At 37.9% G+C, this 18,726-nt stretch overlaps 1 protein-coding gene across 1 annotated transcript; it reads right to left on the reverse strand.

The window, feature by feature from the left end:
• Positions 1-436: 436 nt before the first annotated feature.
• Positions 437-8,444, reverse strand: tac4 (tachykinin precursor 4). Its single transcript, XM_057817297.1, has 5 exons — positions 8,290-8,444; positions 6,908-7,004; positions 970-1,002; positions 792-845; positions 437-675 (listed from the first exon to the last, which is right to left on the reverse strand). Exons 1-5 carry the CDS (start codon positions 8,410-8,412, stop codon positions 641-643), a joined length of 342 nt encoding a protein of 113 aa, XP_057673280.1. The 5' UTR covers positions 8,413-8,444; the 3' UTR covers positions 437-640.
• Between the last annotated feature and the right edge of the window lie 10,282 nt (positions 8,445-18,726).

Genomic DNA, 18,726 nt, shown 5'->3' on the forward strand with positions numbered 1-18,726 from the left:
TGTGTAGATTTGGCCATATGTTTATGTTCATTGTCTTGCTGAAAGACCCAGTGACGACCAATCTTCAGCTTTCGGGCAGAGGGACACAGATTTTGATTCAAAATGTCCTGGTATTTCAAAGCATTCATGATGCCATGCACCCGAACAAGGTTCCCAGGGCCTTTGGAAGCGAAACAGCCCCACAGCGTCACTGACCCGCCCCCATACTTCACAGTGGGTATGAGGTGCTTTTCAGCATGCGCATGTTTCGTGGCACGCCAGACCCACTTAGAGTGTTTGGTTCCAAAAAGCTCAATCTTGGTCTCATCTGACCAAAGCACACGGTCCCAGGCTTCAACTGGGACCGTGTGCTTTGGTCAGATGAGACCAAGATTGAGCTTGAGATTGATAGTTGAAGAAACTTTTTTAAAAGAAACAATGCAGATTTAACAAATTACCTTTAATCCAGCAGGACTGAAAAAAAATTCAAACGTATACAATACATATAATGCAGTGTGCCTTTAGTCATCGATCTTTTTATCAATGTTCTGTTGATTGACAACATAACAGCAGTTTGACTGAGACAGCCAGTTAAAATGATAAATCACAGGATTTCTGAAAGTGATTTCATAGTATGCTGTACATATCCTTGTTTGTATCTTTAGTACGAATAGGATTTCCACTCCTCTTGGATATCTGTGAACACAGCAGAGATGGACCGCATTTCATATAATGCAGCAACTACAAATCATCACAGGAACATATACAAGAATTGCATTTAACAATTAACTGAGAATTCTCTTTTTTTATACCTTCGTCTAAACTCCTTCGTCCCATGAGTCCCACAAACATGTCACCTTTATTCCCTGGTTAAGGGAAAGAAGGTGTGGGTTAAAAATGTGTATATACAGCATACACAGTGTATATAAATTATATAATATATATATATATATATATATATATATATATATATGTGTGCAATTATATTACTTTTCCTCTCCAGTCTCATCGGATGTGCTACCCCTGTAACAAGAGAATTGCAAATGAGAACAGGTCTAAAATTTTGCTAAAGTACAAAAAATACTAAGGGGTGGGACTAAAAAAAAAAAAAAAAAATCAGTAATTAGTGACTTGGTAATTAATGAATCCAGATGAAGCTATTTTTCCCTGAAATATATTTAAAAATATTTAAATTGATATGAGTACTACTGAATCAAATATAGACAGGTGGAAAACATTGTTAACATTTAACAAATGCATTTAATCGTATTTCCATATGAAAATATCCCTGGCCAATTTTTGAAAAGACAGTAACATAAAGTGTCATTGCAAGACATTTTACCCCAACAGCAGTATTGCCAAGTGGTTTAAGAAAAAAATAATTTAAAATGAATTTAATTGTTCATTTTATTTGTGTTTTTTGGCTGTGTACACAGACCATATACCTGAGAGTTGTGCTATTTCTTATCTATGACAGCAAATGTGGCATTTGTGTGTTAATATTTATTCTTAAGGCGAATCGATGCTAATTTATGTTAGCGATTTAATGACGTATTCCATTGTACATTAGCATTTAGCGAGCGGGCCCTTTAAGAAAATGAACTACATTTTGTATGGTTCCGCTCCTACCTCCCTGACCGACAACAATTCATCAGATTTAACAACTGCACGTCCCCTGCTGTTTCCCTACCACAAGGTGTCCCACCAGGTTCAGTTCTTGGTCCCTTCCTCTTCATTCTTCACACCCTCCCCCTTGGTCAGATCATCCGTAAATTTTGACTGCAATTTCACTGCTACGCAGATGATATCCAAGTATATATCTCCACAAAAAACATCTCACACAGCACCATATCTACACTTCACAACTGCCTCAGCGAAATTAAATCCTGGATGCAAGCAAACTATCTTCAACTCAACAGTAACAAATCGGACATAATCATCATCGACCCTGCAGCTCACATCAAAGACAATTTTCCCTTACCATCGACAGCTGCACCGGCCCTACCTCTCTCAACACACTCCCGCAACCTAGGCATCATTTTCCCCAGTAAACTAAGATCCGACCAGCACATCAACCACATCACCAGAACTGCCTTCTTCCACCTCAAGAACATAGCCCGTCTTCGCCCCTCCCTCACATTCTCTGCTGCAGAAACCCTCATCCATGCATTTGTCACCTCCAAACTCGATTACTGTAACAGCATTCTTTTCGGTTCTCCATCCAAACTCCTCAATAAACTACAATATGTTCAGAACGCCGCTGCACGCCTTCTCACCCATACCCCTATAGGAATCACATTACCCCCGTCCTCCACAAACTGTACTGGCTTCCCATCTCACACAGGATACAGTTCAAAATCATCCTTCTCACATACAAAGCACTCAATAACTCCTCCTTACCTCACGGACCTTCTCTGTCCCCACACCCCCTCCCGTCACCTCATCTAATGGAAACATTCTCGCACTGCCCCCACATATAACACACCGTACTTGGGGTGACAGACCCTTCTCCGTTGCTGCCCCTTCACTTTGGAACTCACTCCCTAAACCCATCCGCACCTGTTCTGATCTTCCTACATTCAAAAAATTGTTAAAAACTCACCTTTTTAAACTGGCTTTTAATTCATAATTCTTTTCTCTATTGTTTTGCACTGTGTACGTTGTGTGAGCCTTGTCTTTTTTTCAACTGTAAAGCGTCTTTGAGCATTTGTAAAAGCGCTCTATAAATAAAATGTATTATAATTATTATTAGGGCCCGAGCACCAACATGGTGCGAAGGCCCTATTGTTCTGCAAAGGATTATTATTATTCTTTCTTCATGGCAAATGAAAATGGCCCATTTGGAGGTCTTAACATGCTCAACCCACCAAAATTTGCACAAACATGCGGATTTGCGAAAATTTTGATAATTTGGCGACGTTGTGAAAAAATGTCAAAAAATGGCTCAGTGGCACCCCCTGGAATTTTTTTAAAAAGGCCTCTCCATTTAGGTTTTTTTCAACGTAGAGCGATGAAATTTGGAGAGTCAATACCTTGGGCCAAAATACTTCAAAAAGTCTCTTGCACCCATATTCCAAACCCAACAGGAAATCGGGTATTTTGGAATGAATATTGAAAAACATGCCATTTTTGTCGAAAACCGGGGTGCACGTTTGAGACCATTGCGCCAAGGCAGTTAGTTGGATCCTCCTTAAAATTGGTGGGACTCTTCATGAGACATATGAGATGTTAACTTATGAAAATGGTGAGTTTTCTTTCACGGGCCTGACCTGGGCGGAGTACCAAAGTCGGGTTTATTTGGGGATTAGGGCTTCTTCAGGGCAAATGAAAATGGCCAATTTGAAGTTCTGAACATGCTCGAAAACTCACTAAAATTTGCACATATCAAAATGGTGAGTTTTCATTCACGGGCTGACCTGTGCGGGGCGTTTTTTGTGTCTGTCAGGGTTAGGTATGTACTTTTCAATGAAAATATATTAGGGATAGATTGATTCATCTGATGACAGCAGTGAAGAACTGCTTTGACTCATTAAGGCTGTTGCTTCACACTCTGCTACTTCATCTGTAGGAGAAAAACAATATACGATGTATTTTTCATCGTGCCAAAGTCGTACATTTTTTCGACAAAACACCAAATTCAGAAAATGACTAATAACTCCCCCATACAACGTTCAATCTTATTCATATTTGGCATGTACGTGATGTATCCCAGCCTGAACTCGACTTCATTGAAATATCACCCATGAGGCCTGGCGCCCCCTGCTGTGAACAGGAAATGACCTTTTTTACGAGACCGACTCCTCCTCGAAGGGAAAAAAACCTAATGACCCCGAAAAAAAATCACCGAAAAGAAATTGGAGAAATCAACACAGGACTCCGGAGGGCCCGTTGAGTCCTGCTTGCAGGGCTAGTTATTATTATTTTCCTTCTCAGGATGCATAATTTTCTTTGTTATGTGTGTTTAATGTTGTAGTTGACCCAAGGGCGTAGGTTTGGTCTCAACATTGGTAGGGACTATGTAACAGTATAACCTGCATGTATACTTTTTATTCGGGATGGGACATTAATAAGACCAAATGGATCGGGTGAACGGGGGTCAGGGCTACATTTCTCACGAATATGATTAAATTAACTGAAATGCTTAATCGGGCGCTCATTACGTCGATCACGATCGACCAGTCGATCGCAACGCTAGTGTGGGTAGCTCCCCCAATTTTTTTTTTTAAATATACATAGTAGGGCTGTCAAAATTATCGCGTTAACGCGCGGTAATTATTTTTTTAAATTAATCACGTTAAAATATTTGACGCAATTATCGCACATGTCCCGCTCAGACAGTATTCTGCCTTAAGTTTTACAGCAAGGCTTTTTGTGCTGTCTAACAGCGAACTCTTGTGTTCGCTTTGGGACATGGTTTATTGTTTTCTTGCCAGTTCAATATGGCTGCACGACGTCTCTGGCTGACGCCTACGTTGTAATGTTGTGCCTATATGATCCTTGGACAAGATTTGTCCGCAAGTATGGTTGTTGTAAAGAATGTACATATTATGTCAGTAAGCGAAATGTTACATTTTTTTTATGAGACGCTTTTTGTTTATGTTTAGTGAACCTGTATAGCGTGCTAAGCTAACGTTGTTGCTAATGCAATGCTTGTGTACTTTTTTTTGTAGATTTACGATGGTCTAAAGAGGACAATGGTTTGAGGCCATTTTATTAATAAATCAGATGAAAAAGGAAGAAGTCTGATTATTAAGGCGTCGTTCACTAGCTGTCTAGCTTTGGAAAAAGTAGACGCTTCGGAGTGAGGACAGCATAGACAGATTTAAATGACAGTAGAGTGAAATGCCCACCACAGTCCTTATGTACCGTATGTTGAATGTATATATCCATCTTGTGTCTTATCTTTCCATTCCAACAATTTATTTTACAGAATATATATATATAATTTACAGAAAAATATGGCATATTTTATAGATAGTTTGAATTGCGATTGAGATTAATTACGATTAATTAATTTTTAAGCTGTAATTAACTCGATTAAAAATTTTAATCGTTTGACAGCCCTAATACATAGTTAATCATGATTATGTTGTGTGAGCAACATATGAGTTTATGCAGCACCCCTCTCTCTAAGCAGCTTCTTGCGCATGTTTTTCTAGTTCTACAGTTTCCAGCAGAGTTCACTACATTTCTCACAGTCTAATTAATGTTAACAGTACAAAACACAGACGGACAATTCTTTCTAAAAAGCTTCCTACTCGACTTTTGCAGGTTCACACAGTTTAATGTTATGCTAACTCTGATGCAGGTCAGACTTTCAGTAGCAAAATTAGTGGTGTGTCTTTCACCACGACATTGCGGTCTTTTTGAATTACAGTGATACCTCAGCTCACGAACGCTTAAGCTCACGAACTTTTCGCCTCAAGAACATTAAATTCGCGAGCATATAGTCTCTGCTGACGAACTAGTTTTCGGCGGACGAACCAAACCACGCGGTCGAACAGCGCCACGAGAAGCTGACGCACGCTCACGGCGTCCCAGTTCGTCCCCTCCCTTTCGTTGAGTGCGGACGTGGTTTGTGTTTGACTGACATTTTGGACCATATTTGAGTGTACTTTTGCTATTATGGGACCGAAAAAGACCCCACCACAGGCTAGTGTTAAGCCTAAGAAGACATTAAAGAAAATTACGATCGAGCAGAAGAAGGAGATCATTGAAAAACACGAACGAGGTGTGCGTTTGTGTGACTTTGTGAGACCTTACAACTCAGAAAGCAACAGGTGTCAATTAAGAGGTTTTTAGTCAGCAAAAAGGATAAAGAGTCTCCTTCTAAGAAGCAAAGAAGACAAGCCACACCGGAGGTTGAGTTACCTACAGTCCTTATGGAAGGTGACTCTCCTTCCAAACAGTAACTCCCTCCCTCCCTCCTCCTCCCACTCCATTCCATCAAGCCATCAACTACCATCACAAAGGTAAATAAAACGACTTTATTATACAGTACAGTTTATTTCTTTAATTACAATACAATAGCACATTTATTATACATACAATAAGGTATATTTTTGTGTAGTTTTAAGGCTTATTTAGTAGAAAATTGTGTTTTATGGGGACCTGGGAACGGATTATTCTCATTTTAATGGTTTCTTATGGGAAATAAATGTTCGGAAGACGAACTTTTCGCCTTACACGCACTTTCTGGGAACCAATTATGTTCGTGAGCTGAGGTATCACTGTACTTACAATGGCTGCTGCTGGTCGAAAAAAAAACTTCTAATATCCCTCTTCAAAGGGGGCAGAGGAGGTGGCATGTTGTTGACATGTATTTCTGTTGGGGCTGTGTGAATGTGAGCGTGCGTGCGTGTGTCGGGGTTGGGTAAAGTCATCAGCCAATCAAACGTGCATTGAGGGGGGGGGGAATGGACCAGCACATTCAGCAAGAGAAAAGGGGTAAATGTAAGTTTGAACATAATAGGAATAATTCACTTAACAATGGTAGGGTCAATTCTATCCTTACAACGTATGGGAAGACAATCTAAATTGCCTACTATATCAATGAATGCATTATATAATGCATATAAGGTTGCTTAAAAGCTGGCGGGGACAATTTGAGCATCCTAAAAAGTTGGTAGTTTTATGTCCCTACTGTCCCTAAGCAAACCTACGCCCTTAAGTTGACCTTAACTGTAGGGAGTGTAATAAACTTCTTGAGTCTCGTGTTTTTTTTTAATAAACTTGCCTCCATGTTTACATGTCCGGCAGCAAGCTATCAAAAATGTTTTAATTTTTTTTTTTTTTTTTTTGTAACTAATGAATCATAATTAACGGATTAAACTCCCTCTTCTACAAAACACTAAAAGGCTCTCTTTTATAATCCCCTGCAAGCACAGTTGTTATTACTATTATTATGTATGTTTATGTGGTTGTTTACCCAAACTCCTTCCCATTAGGCCATGGAACTGCTGTGCTTTAGAGCGTTTGATGAGGTCTGCCAGACGAATGGTTATTCCCCTTTCTAGTGGGAAGTCCTGCACGCACACACACAAATACACACACAGTGGGCATTATATCCATTTATATTCTACTGTCCTGAAGAAACAAAATTCAGGTGTGTATCATGATGGGAGTGCAGTTATCTGGTGCTTAACCTGTCTACAGTAAATTAGAAATGGGTTTAAAAAGCTTTTGAAATTCCTCTGAACCAAATCAAGTTATCACTGCTACATGGTCCTTGTATTACACAATACTATTATATTTTCCCTGTATACCTACTAAAAACACTGGCAACAGGTCTCTTCATCCAAACTGTTTGACTATACTAGCAATATTTTACTGTGAATTTGAAATGTAAATGTGTATTAATCAACTGTTAACTCATTAGCTGCCATTGATGACGGACATCCAATCCTTTTGATCTGGGAGCGCTGCCTGTGAATGCTCATGTATCAATGCCGTCAATGGCGCCATCAATGGCAGCCAATGAGTTCATTCACTGCCAACCCTCCCAACTCAAATGGATTTGATGCCTTTTAATGACAAACCCATTTTGATTCACAGCAGAAGGATTAAAACACCCACATTACTAGATATCTTATAGTTAATGGCACTTAAAAGAGTTAGGTATGTGACATTTTTTACTCTCATTGATGCATTCTTTGTAATGTGGTGTTTATAATAATTGATGTCATTGCTGTAACTGGTAATTGTATCTTGATGGTAAAAGTGTAATGCAATGTTTTATTTCATATATTTATGTCTTTTTATGTTATGTTGACATCATTGCAAATGAGATTTTTTTTTTAATCTCAATGGGACTTCCTGTTTTTAAAAAAAATCATTTTTAAAAATGAATTAATACATTAATACTTCATAAATATGATGTATAACAAGTAAAATAGGATCACTCGGACACCTCATTTCTTTTCATTTCTTATTCTTAAAACCAATCCAAATCTGTGTAATTCATTGACTAAAATATATGGCCAGTTATGTATTTTATCACGTTCATCTACGATGTTATATTGAATTTTACAGGACAGTAGAATAATTATGGAACCCAGGATGTCAATGTACACTGATGGAATGTCAGCAAGAAACAACAACAATAAATTAGCCTTAAATTGGGGAGGGGGGGAGTAAACAAATTCCGAGCCTTTTTCAGCCAAATTCCCGACTTAAGGAAACTAATAGGCATGAAAAATGTAGAGCATTTAAAGTATTGGAGTCAGGTAATATCATTGCTATTTAGTGTTTCAAGTTTATGAATAGATACAGTATGACGATGAATATTTCTAAAAACAAAAATAGTGTTACCTGCCAGTTTTCCAGGGTCCACACCTCCCTTCCCTCCTCCTGGCTGCTGAGCGGACTTCCCAGTGCACCAAGAGACTGTGTCAGCATGACCAACAGCACAGTTGCAAACCTTACAGCATCCATGCTCACTTTAAGGAGAAATCTCAAAAGTGAAATTCGCCTAAAATAGAAGCAAAAAGGTGATTTTCATCTTAGTTGATCTAGAAGAGATTGCACCTTTATAAGCCTCTCTTACTGCTCCACACCTCCCTCACCTCACATTGAGGGAGATGAAGCCTGCTTCTTTTTTTCTTCTGTACACCGTGAGTCAGGCATGCCTATGGGTGAATCACACCCATCTCATTTTTTTTTTCACCTAAAATTTGATTTTTTCTTTTTTCTTTTATAGATTATTTTTTTCTCACTTTTTTAAAAGGACAATAAGCATAGGAGACAGAGAACCTTTTATTTTTTTCTTTCAGCCAATCGAGCACTTATTGAACTCATTGGCTGCCAATGACGGAGCTAGGCGTCCAATGTATTTTGAGGGGTGAATTCGTTCATTCGTTCCTCCCAGTAGAAATGAATTGGTGTCTATCCTTGACAATGGCAGGCAATGAGTTAAACACTCTAAAATTACTTTATAGTTTTGGTATATAACCAAATTGTACAGTATTTGTTTTTACTTGCTTTTATTAACATATTTAAAATTTATTCAGTCATAAAAAATAATTAAATGTAATATATATATACTGTATATACTGCTCACAAAAACTAAAGAACAAAGTGTTCCTTTAATTTTTGTGCACTGCACAGCAATGCAGTGTATACTGCTCACAAAAATGTTCATTTAATTCTTGTGAGCAGTTTATATAATATATACTGTATATTAAGGGTGTAATGGTACATGTATTTGTATTGAACCGTTTCGGTACGTGGTGCTCAGTTCGGAACGGAGGCATACCAAACGAGTTTCTGACGTAATGTAACCCTTACTTTTCGAGGCTGTGAGGCGATCGGGTTACAGTTTCTTTGTGCAGATTATATTTACTCCGTCTTCTCTACTATAATGAGGACCAACACGGTAGGACAGTATAAGCCAGAAACGTCAACGGCGCGACAACGTGGCCGCCGCGAGAACGCAATGAAACGCGGGTGTTAGAGTCAATCAGCCAATGCACACCAGTCGCAGTGCGGCCGCGAGTTAGACGTGTCCCGGAAGCGGCTCAACACGACGCACGCGAAAAGAACGGCAGAGTTTATTATTTGACGCGAGACGCGACCCTCCTGGGTCAATACTTTTACCGGTAGCTAGGATGGGGCAGACCGGAAGTCACTTGTGTAAAAATACAGTGGAACCGGTCGATTTTCAAACTAATATGCAATCGTAACCCACTTTTTGAGTCCATCAGATGTCTTGAGTGGTAGATCGGGGCATAGTTGACTTGTCTTTGTTGATTTACTGCTGTCTTCTCTGCTATAATAATAACCAACACAGCCCCGTGTTCAATACAAAACCCTCCTACTACAACAAAACAAGTAGAAACTAATATTCACATAAGAACTAAAGTTATACAACATAAAATATATATTGTAAATGAATACTACATCACATTTGTAAAATATAAACACATAATACAATAAATAGTAGCCCATTTAAATTAAAAAAATTGAAATGAGCTGAAACACCTGTAATTAAATAATAAGAATAATACACAGATCCTGCTTGCACATTTATGAATTTCTGTGTGTCGCTTTAACTTGAAAAAATCCACCAATAAAGCTTTTGAAAACCGTTCATAAGAAAAAAAAATGATTCATTGAGGCATTTCATTTGTAAAATACATGTTAAAATCTTTGTCATTGGGATTGCTTTTCTCTTTAGCACAGGACTTTTTTCTTTCTTTCAGAAAGAAAGCTGACCAATACGTGGGGTCTAAAAGGCAAATTGTGGTTGGATTATTATCTTTAAATACCCGCTACTTTTTAAGCAGAATTCTGGCTTTGTATAGGCTAATGTTCCTATTGTTGAAAGCACAAAAGTTTGTAATAAACAACTAGCACATTTATGTTTTGCATTTTGTTTCCTTACTGTACCGAACCGTGACCTCAAAACCGAGGTACGTACCAAACCGAGATTTTTGTGTACCATTACACCCCTAATATACAGTGCCTTGCAAAAGTATTCGGCCCCCTTGAATCTTGCAACCTTTCGCCACATTTCAGGCTTCAAACATAAAGATATAAAATTTAATTTTTTTTTGTCAAGAATCAACAACAAGTGGGACACAATCGTGAAGTGGAACAACATTTATTGGATAATTTAAACTTTTTTAACAAATAAAAAACTGAAAAGTGGGGCTTGCAATATTATTCGGCCCCTTTACTTTCAGTGCAGCAAACTCACTCCAGAAGTTCAGTGAGGATCTCTGAATGATCCAATGTTGTCCTAAATGACCGATGATGATAAATAGAATCCACCTGTGTGTAATCAAGTCTCCGTATAAATGCACCTGCTCTGTGATAGTCTCAGGGTTCTGTTTAAAGTGCAGAGAGCATTATGAAAACCAAGGAACACACCAGGCAGGTCCGAGATACTGTTGTGGAGAAGTTTAAAGCCGGATTTGGATACAAAAAGATTTCCCAAGCTTTAAACATCTCAAGGAACACTGTGCAAGCCATCATATTGAAATGGAAGGAGCATCAGACCACTGCAAATCTACCAAGACCCGGCCGTCCTTCCAAACTTTCTTCTCAAACAAGGAGAAACTGATCAGAGATGCAGCCAAGAGGCCCATGATCACTCTGGATGAACTGCAGAGATCTACAGCTGAGTTGGGAGAGTCTGTCCATAGGACAACAATCAGTCGTACACTGCACAAATCTGGCCTTTATGGAAGAGTGGCAAGAAGAAAGCCATTTCTCAAAGATATCCATAAAAAGTCTCGTTTAAAGTTTGCCACAAGCCACCTGGGAGACACACCAAACATGTGGAAGAAGGTGCTCTGGTCAGATGAAACCAAAATTGAACTTTTTGGCCACAATGCAAAACGATATGTTTGGCGTAAAAGCAACACAGCTCATCACCCTGAACACACTATCCCCACTGTCAAACATGGTGATGGCAGCATCATGGTTTGGGCCTGCTTTTCTTCAGCAGGGACAGGGAAGATGGTTAGAATTGACGGGAAGATGGATGCAGCCAAATACAGGAACATTCTGGAAGAAAACCTGTTGGTATCTGCACAAGACCTGAGACTGGGACGGAGATTTATCTTCCAACAGGACAATGATCCAAAACATAAAGCCAAATCTACAATGGAATGGTTAAAAAATAAACGTATCCAGGTGTTAGAATGGCCAAGTCAAAGTCCAGACCTGAATCCAATCGAGAATCTGTGGAAAGAGCTGAAGACTGCTGTTCACAAACACTCTCCATCCAACCTCACTGAGCTCGAGCTGTTTTGCAAGGAAGAATGGGCAAGAATGTCAGTCTCTCGATGTGCAAAACTGATAAAAACATACCCCAAGCGACTTGCAGCTGTAATTGGTGCAAAAGGTGGCGCTACAAAGTATTAACGCAAGGGGGCCGAATAATATTGCACGCCCTACTTTACAGTTTTTTATTTGTTAAAAAAGTTTAAATTATCCAATAAATTTTGTTCCACTTCACGATTGTGTCCCACTTGTTGTTGATTCTTGACAAAAAATTAAAATTTTATATCTTTATGTTTGAAGCCTGAAATGTGGCGAAAGGTTGCAAGGTTCAAGGGGGCCGAATACTTTTGCAAGGCACTGTATACACTCACCAGTCACTTTTCTAGGTACACCTGTCCAACTGCTCGTTAACACCTAATTTCTAATCAGCCAATCACATGGCTGCAATTCAGTGCATTTAGGCATGTAGACATGGTTTAAGACAATCTCCTGCAGTTCAAACTGAGCATCAATATGGGGAAGAAAGGTGATTTGAGTGACTTTAAACGTGGCATGGTTGTTGGGGCTGGTCTGAGTATTTCAGAAACTGCTGATCTACTGGGTTTTTTACGCACAACCATTTCTAGAGTTTACTGATAATGGTCCGAAAAAGAAAAAATATCCAGTGAGTGGCAGTTCTGTGGGCGGTGTTGATGCCAGAGGTCAGAGGAGAATGGCCAGACTGGTTGGAGCTGATAGAAAGGCAACAGTGACTCAAATAACCACCCGTTACAACCAAGGTAGGCAGAAGAGCATCTCTGAACGCACAGTACGTCGAACTTTGAGGCAGATGGGCTACAGCAGCAGAAGACCATGCCGGGTGCCACTCCTTTCAGCTAAGAACGGGAAACTGAGGTTAAAATTTGCACAAACTCATCAAAATTGGACAATAGAAGATTGGAAAAACGTTGCCTGGTCTGATGAGTCTCGATTTCTGCTGTGACATTCAGATGGTAGGGTCAGAATTTGGCGTCAACAACATGAAAGCATGGATCCATCCTGCCTTGTATCAACGGTTCAGGTTGGTGGTGGTGGTGTAATGGTGTGGTGTATATAATACATATACTGTATATATACAGTGGGGAGAACAAGTATTTGATACACTCACAATGGGAAAACCCATTGGCAGTGTACGGTATACATATTTAAATATATATATATATATGTATACCGTACAATGATCCCTCGTTTTTCATGGTTAATGGGGATCAGAACCCGCCTGCGATAAGTGAAAAACCGTGAAGTAGCGCCCACCCCCCCAAATTAAATATTTATTTTATTTCTTATTATTATTTTGTGTGTGTGTGTGTGTGTTCAATGCATTTATTCAGATTCAACATTAGAAAGAGATACATATACTAAGACATGTTTTTTTTACTTTTTTCCCCAAAGTACAATTAAAAAAATAACAAAAAAACTTTTATATATATATATATATATATATATATATATATATATATATATATATATATATATATATATATATATATATATATATATATATATTAATAAATGTTTTTTGAGCACTTCAAATGTAATAATTATGATAATTTTTAAACATGTTACTGTCCCACCGAATTATTTTTGAACAAGAATAAAAAAGAAAAATACTTGTCTTTATTAAATGCTTCATTGAGTGATTCCACTCAAATCTGCTCAAGCTGCTCATTGACACTGAATGAGTTGCCACAGCAACTGTTTAACAAGTTAAACGATGAGCACGTATGTGGTGCTCTGAAGTTTGTGCTTCCAAGCGTCTCTGGCAACCTTAACGTCTGTCAATCATCGTTAATGTTAATAAGCATCTTTAGTGCACTGCCTGACCAAGAAAAGCGACAGGAGCGAGAGTGAGAGTACATGACCGGTTAGGGACAGGTCTATAGAATACTGCATTTATTTTTTATTTATTTTATATTTTATTGCAAAAAATATGCAATGGACTGAGGGCGCGAAGTTTGAAACGCAAAGTAGCGAGGGATCACTGTATTTAAAATTGAGATCTGGTATTACAAACTATGTGGACATCACTTTTTAGGTCATGTATGCTACCCTTCTAAACCAAATGTTAATATCATGGCCTATATGACACGAAATGTGATGTCCACATTTATGAACATCAGGTCTTCATATGGTTACGTTTTTTTTTTGGTTTTGTTTTTGTTTTGTTTTTTTGTTACCAAAAATCGTCACTTGCCCTATGAAGGGTCTAAAAAATGTTAAACAAAAACTCAATGCAAAACCTCTGTCTTCAATATCTTTCATTCCCTTATTTGTGCTGTCAGCCCCTAAATGCATAGAACAAATTGGATTCATCTATTGAAGATCTGGTTGCTAGGTTTCCTTTTCGGCAAAATAAACAACGATAACAACAAATCCAATTTTTTTTTTTTTTAAACATCTGCAATAAAAATAAACTAAAAAAACTTATTTAATCCATGACATCGATTTATCGTACCGTATCCAATTATGACTGATTAACAGCTGAAGCCGGGATGACATGCACACACTTTTCTCAACATTGACAAACTGCTGTGTATGACAATATCCACTAATGATGTCATAGAGCTTACTAGGCTACTACAGAAACAATGTTAGCATGTTGAGTGTCCTTATTTGGTTTAAAATGATTAGTAAGACAATAATGCCAGCAAATTAAAACACCTAATAAGACTACACCAATGCGCAAAGTCATTTTTTCTTTGGCAACTCAGCAGTATTAACTGCATAATTATTTTATAACAACATAACAGTTATGATTATTAAACTTAACCTAGGCAACCTGATGCGGATACTGTATAAAGAAAACTTCATTAAAAAGCCTATTAAAGTAATACGGTCACTACAATTTTAATACCACTTTAAAATAGATGTTTGTTTTGATGCTGCACTCAGAAGTAAATTATATTCTTGTATTTACATGCTTCGTATGTACAGTACAATTTATTATTATTTCGTTTACACGGACTGACTTTTTATAGAAAAATTCATGAACAGATGCAAGGAATGAATAGCCCACATTTACATGTTTTTGCCACTGAGTTGAAACATTTTTAAAAGCCACTACGAATAGCATGTACTTTCTATGCTTTCTCCTTTATGTTTATTGGAATCCACGTTATTATACATTGTCATTATCTACGGCCATGAAGTTGTGGTTTGGAGTAGAGAATCACATCACAACATTTTTAACACTTGAAGTAAAGTGAAGATTTTAAGAGGTGTCCATTTATTGTTTTTTTAGCATAACAAATGAATCTACAGAGATTGAAAATAAAAGTGTATGGCACTGAAAAGGATTTCGATGCTAATGTAATCCTGTAACAGCTTTTGGCATAATTGTACTGATGTCCAATTATGTGGCTCTTTTCTTCCTTCTTTTTTTAATTTAAATTTGCGCAGTTCTTGAAAGTTCAAAATAAAAAGCAGTTTGTATATACATACATACAATATACACTGATGAGCACAAGAAAAACAACACACACACACACACTGCTCAACAGATGCTCAAAGAAACTCTGCATGTGTGTTAGAAAAATACAGAAACATTTCTTCATCATTGGCTCATCTGACAACATTTCATTCAGTAGTCACGTCATTGAAATAATGCTGTTGAATTTATTTTGGATTTGATATTTTTTGAACTTGTATGTAATTAAAGGTGACAAAAGAAAACCACCTGCCCTTCCCTGGAGATGGTCGCAGTGATGCTGCGCAACAAAATGGTTCATTGAAGAAAAACAACAAGTCTGTTATGTCAGTTATGTTCGGTCATTGTACCGAGATGATTGACCAACGTAAGTCATTCTAATGAATATTCATGCTGAAAAATGTTAGCCACATAGTATTTGCAAGATAGGTAATAGAGACTTTTAAAGCCTCTGTGAAATTTAAAAAAAAAAAAAAATTTAAATGTTACACGACATAGAAGCTTATTGACAATGTGAATGATTTACAAATATTGTGTGTTTGTAAATATATATACAGTGGTGTGAAAAAGTATCTGAACTTTTTGGAATTTCTCATTTCTGCATAAAATTCCCATTAAATGTCATCTGATCTTTGTCAAAATCACACAGATGAAAATGTCTGCTTTAACTAAAACCATCCAAACATTTATCGGTTTTCATATTTTAATGAGGGGGGCACAAAATGTATAAATGTGTTGGTTAAATTACTTATTTTTACCCCTTCTGTCATTGTTTATCATTTATTTATTTGTACTATCTTCCTTAATACAGTTGTGGTCAAAAGTTTACATACACTTGTGAAGAACATAATGTCATGGCTCTCTTGAGTTTCCAGTTATTTCTACAACTCTAATTTTTCTCTGATAGAGTGATTGGAACAGATACTTCTTTGTCACAAAAAACATTCATTAAGTTTGGTTCTTTTATGACTTTATTATGGGTGAACAGAAAAATGTGATCAAATCTGCTGGGTCAAAAATATACATACAGCAGTGCCAATATTTGGTAACATGTCCCTTGGCCATTTTCACTTCAATTAGGCGCTTTTGGTAGCCATCCACAAGCTTCTGGTTGAATCTTTGACCACTCCTCTTGACATAATTGGTGCAGTTCAGTTAAATTTGATGGCTTTCTGACATGGACTTGTTTCTTCAGCATTGTCCACAAGTTCTCAATGGGTTTAAGTCAGGACTTTGGGAAGGCCATTCGAAAACCTTAATTCTAGCCTGATTTAGCCATTCGATTACCACTTTTGATGTGTGTTTGGGGTCATTGTCCTGTTGGAACACCCAACTGCGCCCAAGACCCAATATTCGGGCTGATGACGTTAGGTTATCTTGAAGAATTTGAAGGTAATCCTCCTTCTTCATTATCCCATTTACTCTCTGTAAAGCACCAGTTCCATTGGTAGCAAAACAGCCACACAGCATAATACTACCATCACCGTGCTTGACGGTAGGCGTGGTGTACTTGGGGTTAAAGGCCTCACCTTTTCTCCTCCAAACATATGGCTGGGCATTGTGGCCAAACAGCTCGATTTTTGTTTCGTCTGACCACAGAACTTTCTTCCAGAAGGTCTTATCTTTGTCCATGTGATCAGCAGCAAACTTCAGTCGAGCCTTAAGGTGCCGCTTTTGGAGCAAGGGCTTCCTTCTTGCACGGCAGCCTCTCAGTCCATGGAGATGCAAAACATGCTTGACTGTGGACACTGACACCTGTGTTCCAGCAGCTTCTAATTCTTGGCAGATCTGCTTTTTGGTGATTCTCGGTTGAATCTTCACCCTCCTGACCAATTTTCTCTCAGCAGCAGGTAATAGCTTGCGTTTTCTTCCTGATCGTGGCGGTGACAAAACAGCGCCATGCACTTTATACTTACAATTGTTTGCACTGTTGCTCTTGGGACCTGCAGCTGCTTTGAAATGGCTCCAAGTGACTTTCCTGACTTGTTCAAGTCAATGATTCGCTTTTTCAGATCCATGCATGTATATTTTTGACCCAGCAGATTTGATCACTTTTTCTGTTAACCCATAATTAAGTCATAAAAGAACCAAACTTCATGAATGTTTTTTGTGACAGAGAAGTATCTGTTCCAATCACTCTATCAGAGAAAAATCAGAGTTGTAGAAATAACTGGAAACTCAACAGAGCCATGACAATATGTTCTTCACAAGTGTATGTAAACTTTTGACCACAACTGTATATGAAAACCTATAAATATTTGGGTGGTTTTACTGAAAGCAGACATTGTTTTTTCATCTGTGTGATTTTGACAAAGATAGATCACATTTGATGGTGATTTTATACGGAAATGTAATTCCAAAAGGTTCAGATACTTTTTCATAGTATACTGTATATCCTCATAAGGATAATTGATACAGAAGATGGAAAAAATGAATGAAGGAATTAATATACTATATTATATATAGTTATACAGCACATTGGTGACATTGGTATTGGCTAGCTCAGTAGGAAGAGAAATAACAACGGGCAGTGACAGGTTGGGCTCCTTTAAAATTTCGATCTCTGATTAAACAGCACAGAAGGTCATGGAGACTTTTTTTGTCCAAACCAGGCAGACTTTGCCATCATCAGGAGACTTATTGTCAATGACACACTTGTTATCCCCCAGTAATCGTGCTGATAGACACTGATCATTGTCACACTCTGGACTAAAGCACGATACATCTTTGACAATGATGAAATGAAAAAGGACAATCATATAACCTCTTTAGATGATAAAATATCAAGGAATGTTGTAAAAGATTTCCATTTTTTCCCAGTCCGTAGCATCGAAAATCTGGACCTTGTACAAATAAAATGGTTGTGCATCCTGGTAGACCATCTTTATTTATCTGTGTCAAGACAGTGTCTATATAGACTGTGTCTATATATACGGTATATATATATATATATATATATATATATATATATATATATGTGTGTGTGTGTGTGTGTGTGTGTGTGTGTGTGTGTGTGTGTGTGTGTGTGTGCGTGTATATATATAAATATATATATATATATCATTTATATATATATATATATATATGATACAAATCTGGAGTCAACATCTGTGACCTAACTGTAATAAACTGCCTAAAGGAAATAGGATTTTCATACAGATAAACCATCTTGAATGCCTAGATTAAAAAAAAAAAAAAAAAAAGACAAAAGGGGTCTAAAGGAAAGCAATCATTGGGCTGGGGATAGTGATAGCCAGTAATGAATCAGAAATCTGCATATTATGATGGTGGAGCATTTGTTTGGAGCCGTTGCAAAGACATTCCTGAAGATGATTGCCTCAGGGAAAGAATGGATGCAAATTTGATTATCGCCATCGAGATGAATGTACTGGGGGGCTTATGTCAGCTAAAGGCACGGTTGGACACATACTACATTCCACACAGCACATCCTTAGCACTGCTTGCGCACTCACCCTGTCTTGTCACACCCTAATCTTTCCTGTCTTCCCTCCTCCTGTCCTATCAATTATAAAGTGCATCCCCTCTCCACATGA

This window comes from Corythoichthys intestinalis, chromosome 16 (assembly GCF_030265065.1).
Source record: "Corythoichthys intestinalis isolate RoL2023-P3 chromosome 16, ASM3026506v1, whole genome shotgun sequence".
Lineage (NCBI taxonomy): Eukaryota > Metazoa > Chordata > Actinopteri > Syngnathiformes > Syngnathidae > Corythoichthys > Corythoichthys intestinalis.

What these genes read in the sequence shown, in the direction of transcription:
- tac4 (XM_057817297.1), bottom strand. Translation starts at nt 8,412, where the DNA reads ATGGATGCTGTAAGGTTTGCAACTGTGCTGTTGGTCATGCTGACACAG. An exon ending in GGACCCTGGAAAACTGGCAG is followed by an intron (nt 7,005 to 8,289) that starts GTAACACTATTT and finishes GTGTGCGTGCAG; the next exon opens with GACTTCCCACTAGAAAGGGG. An exon ending in CCTAATGGGAAGGAGTTTGG is followed by an intron (nt 1,003 to 6,907) that starts GTAAACAACCAC and finishes CTCTTGTTACAG; the next exon opens with GGGTAGCACATCCGATGAGA.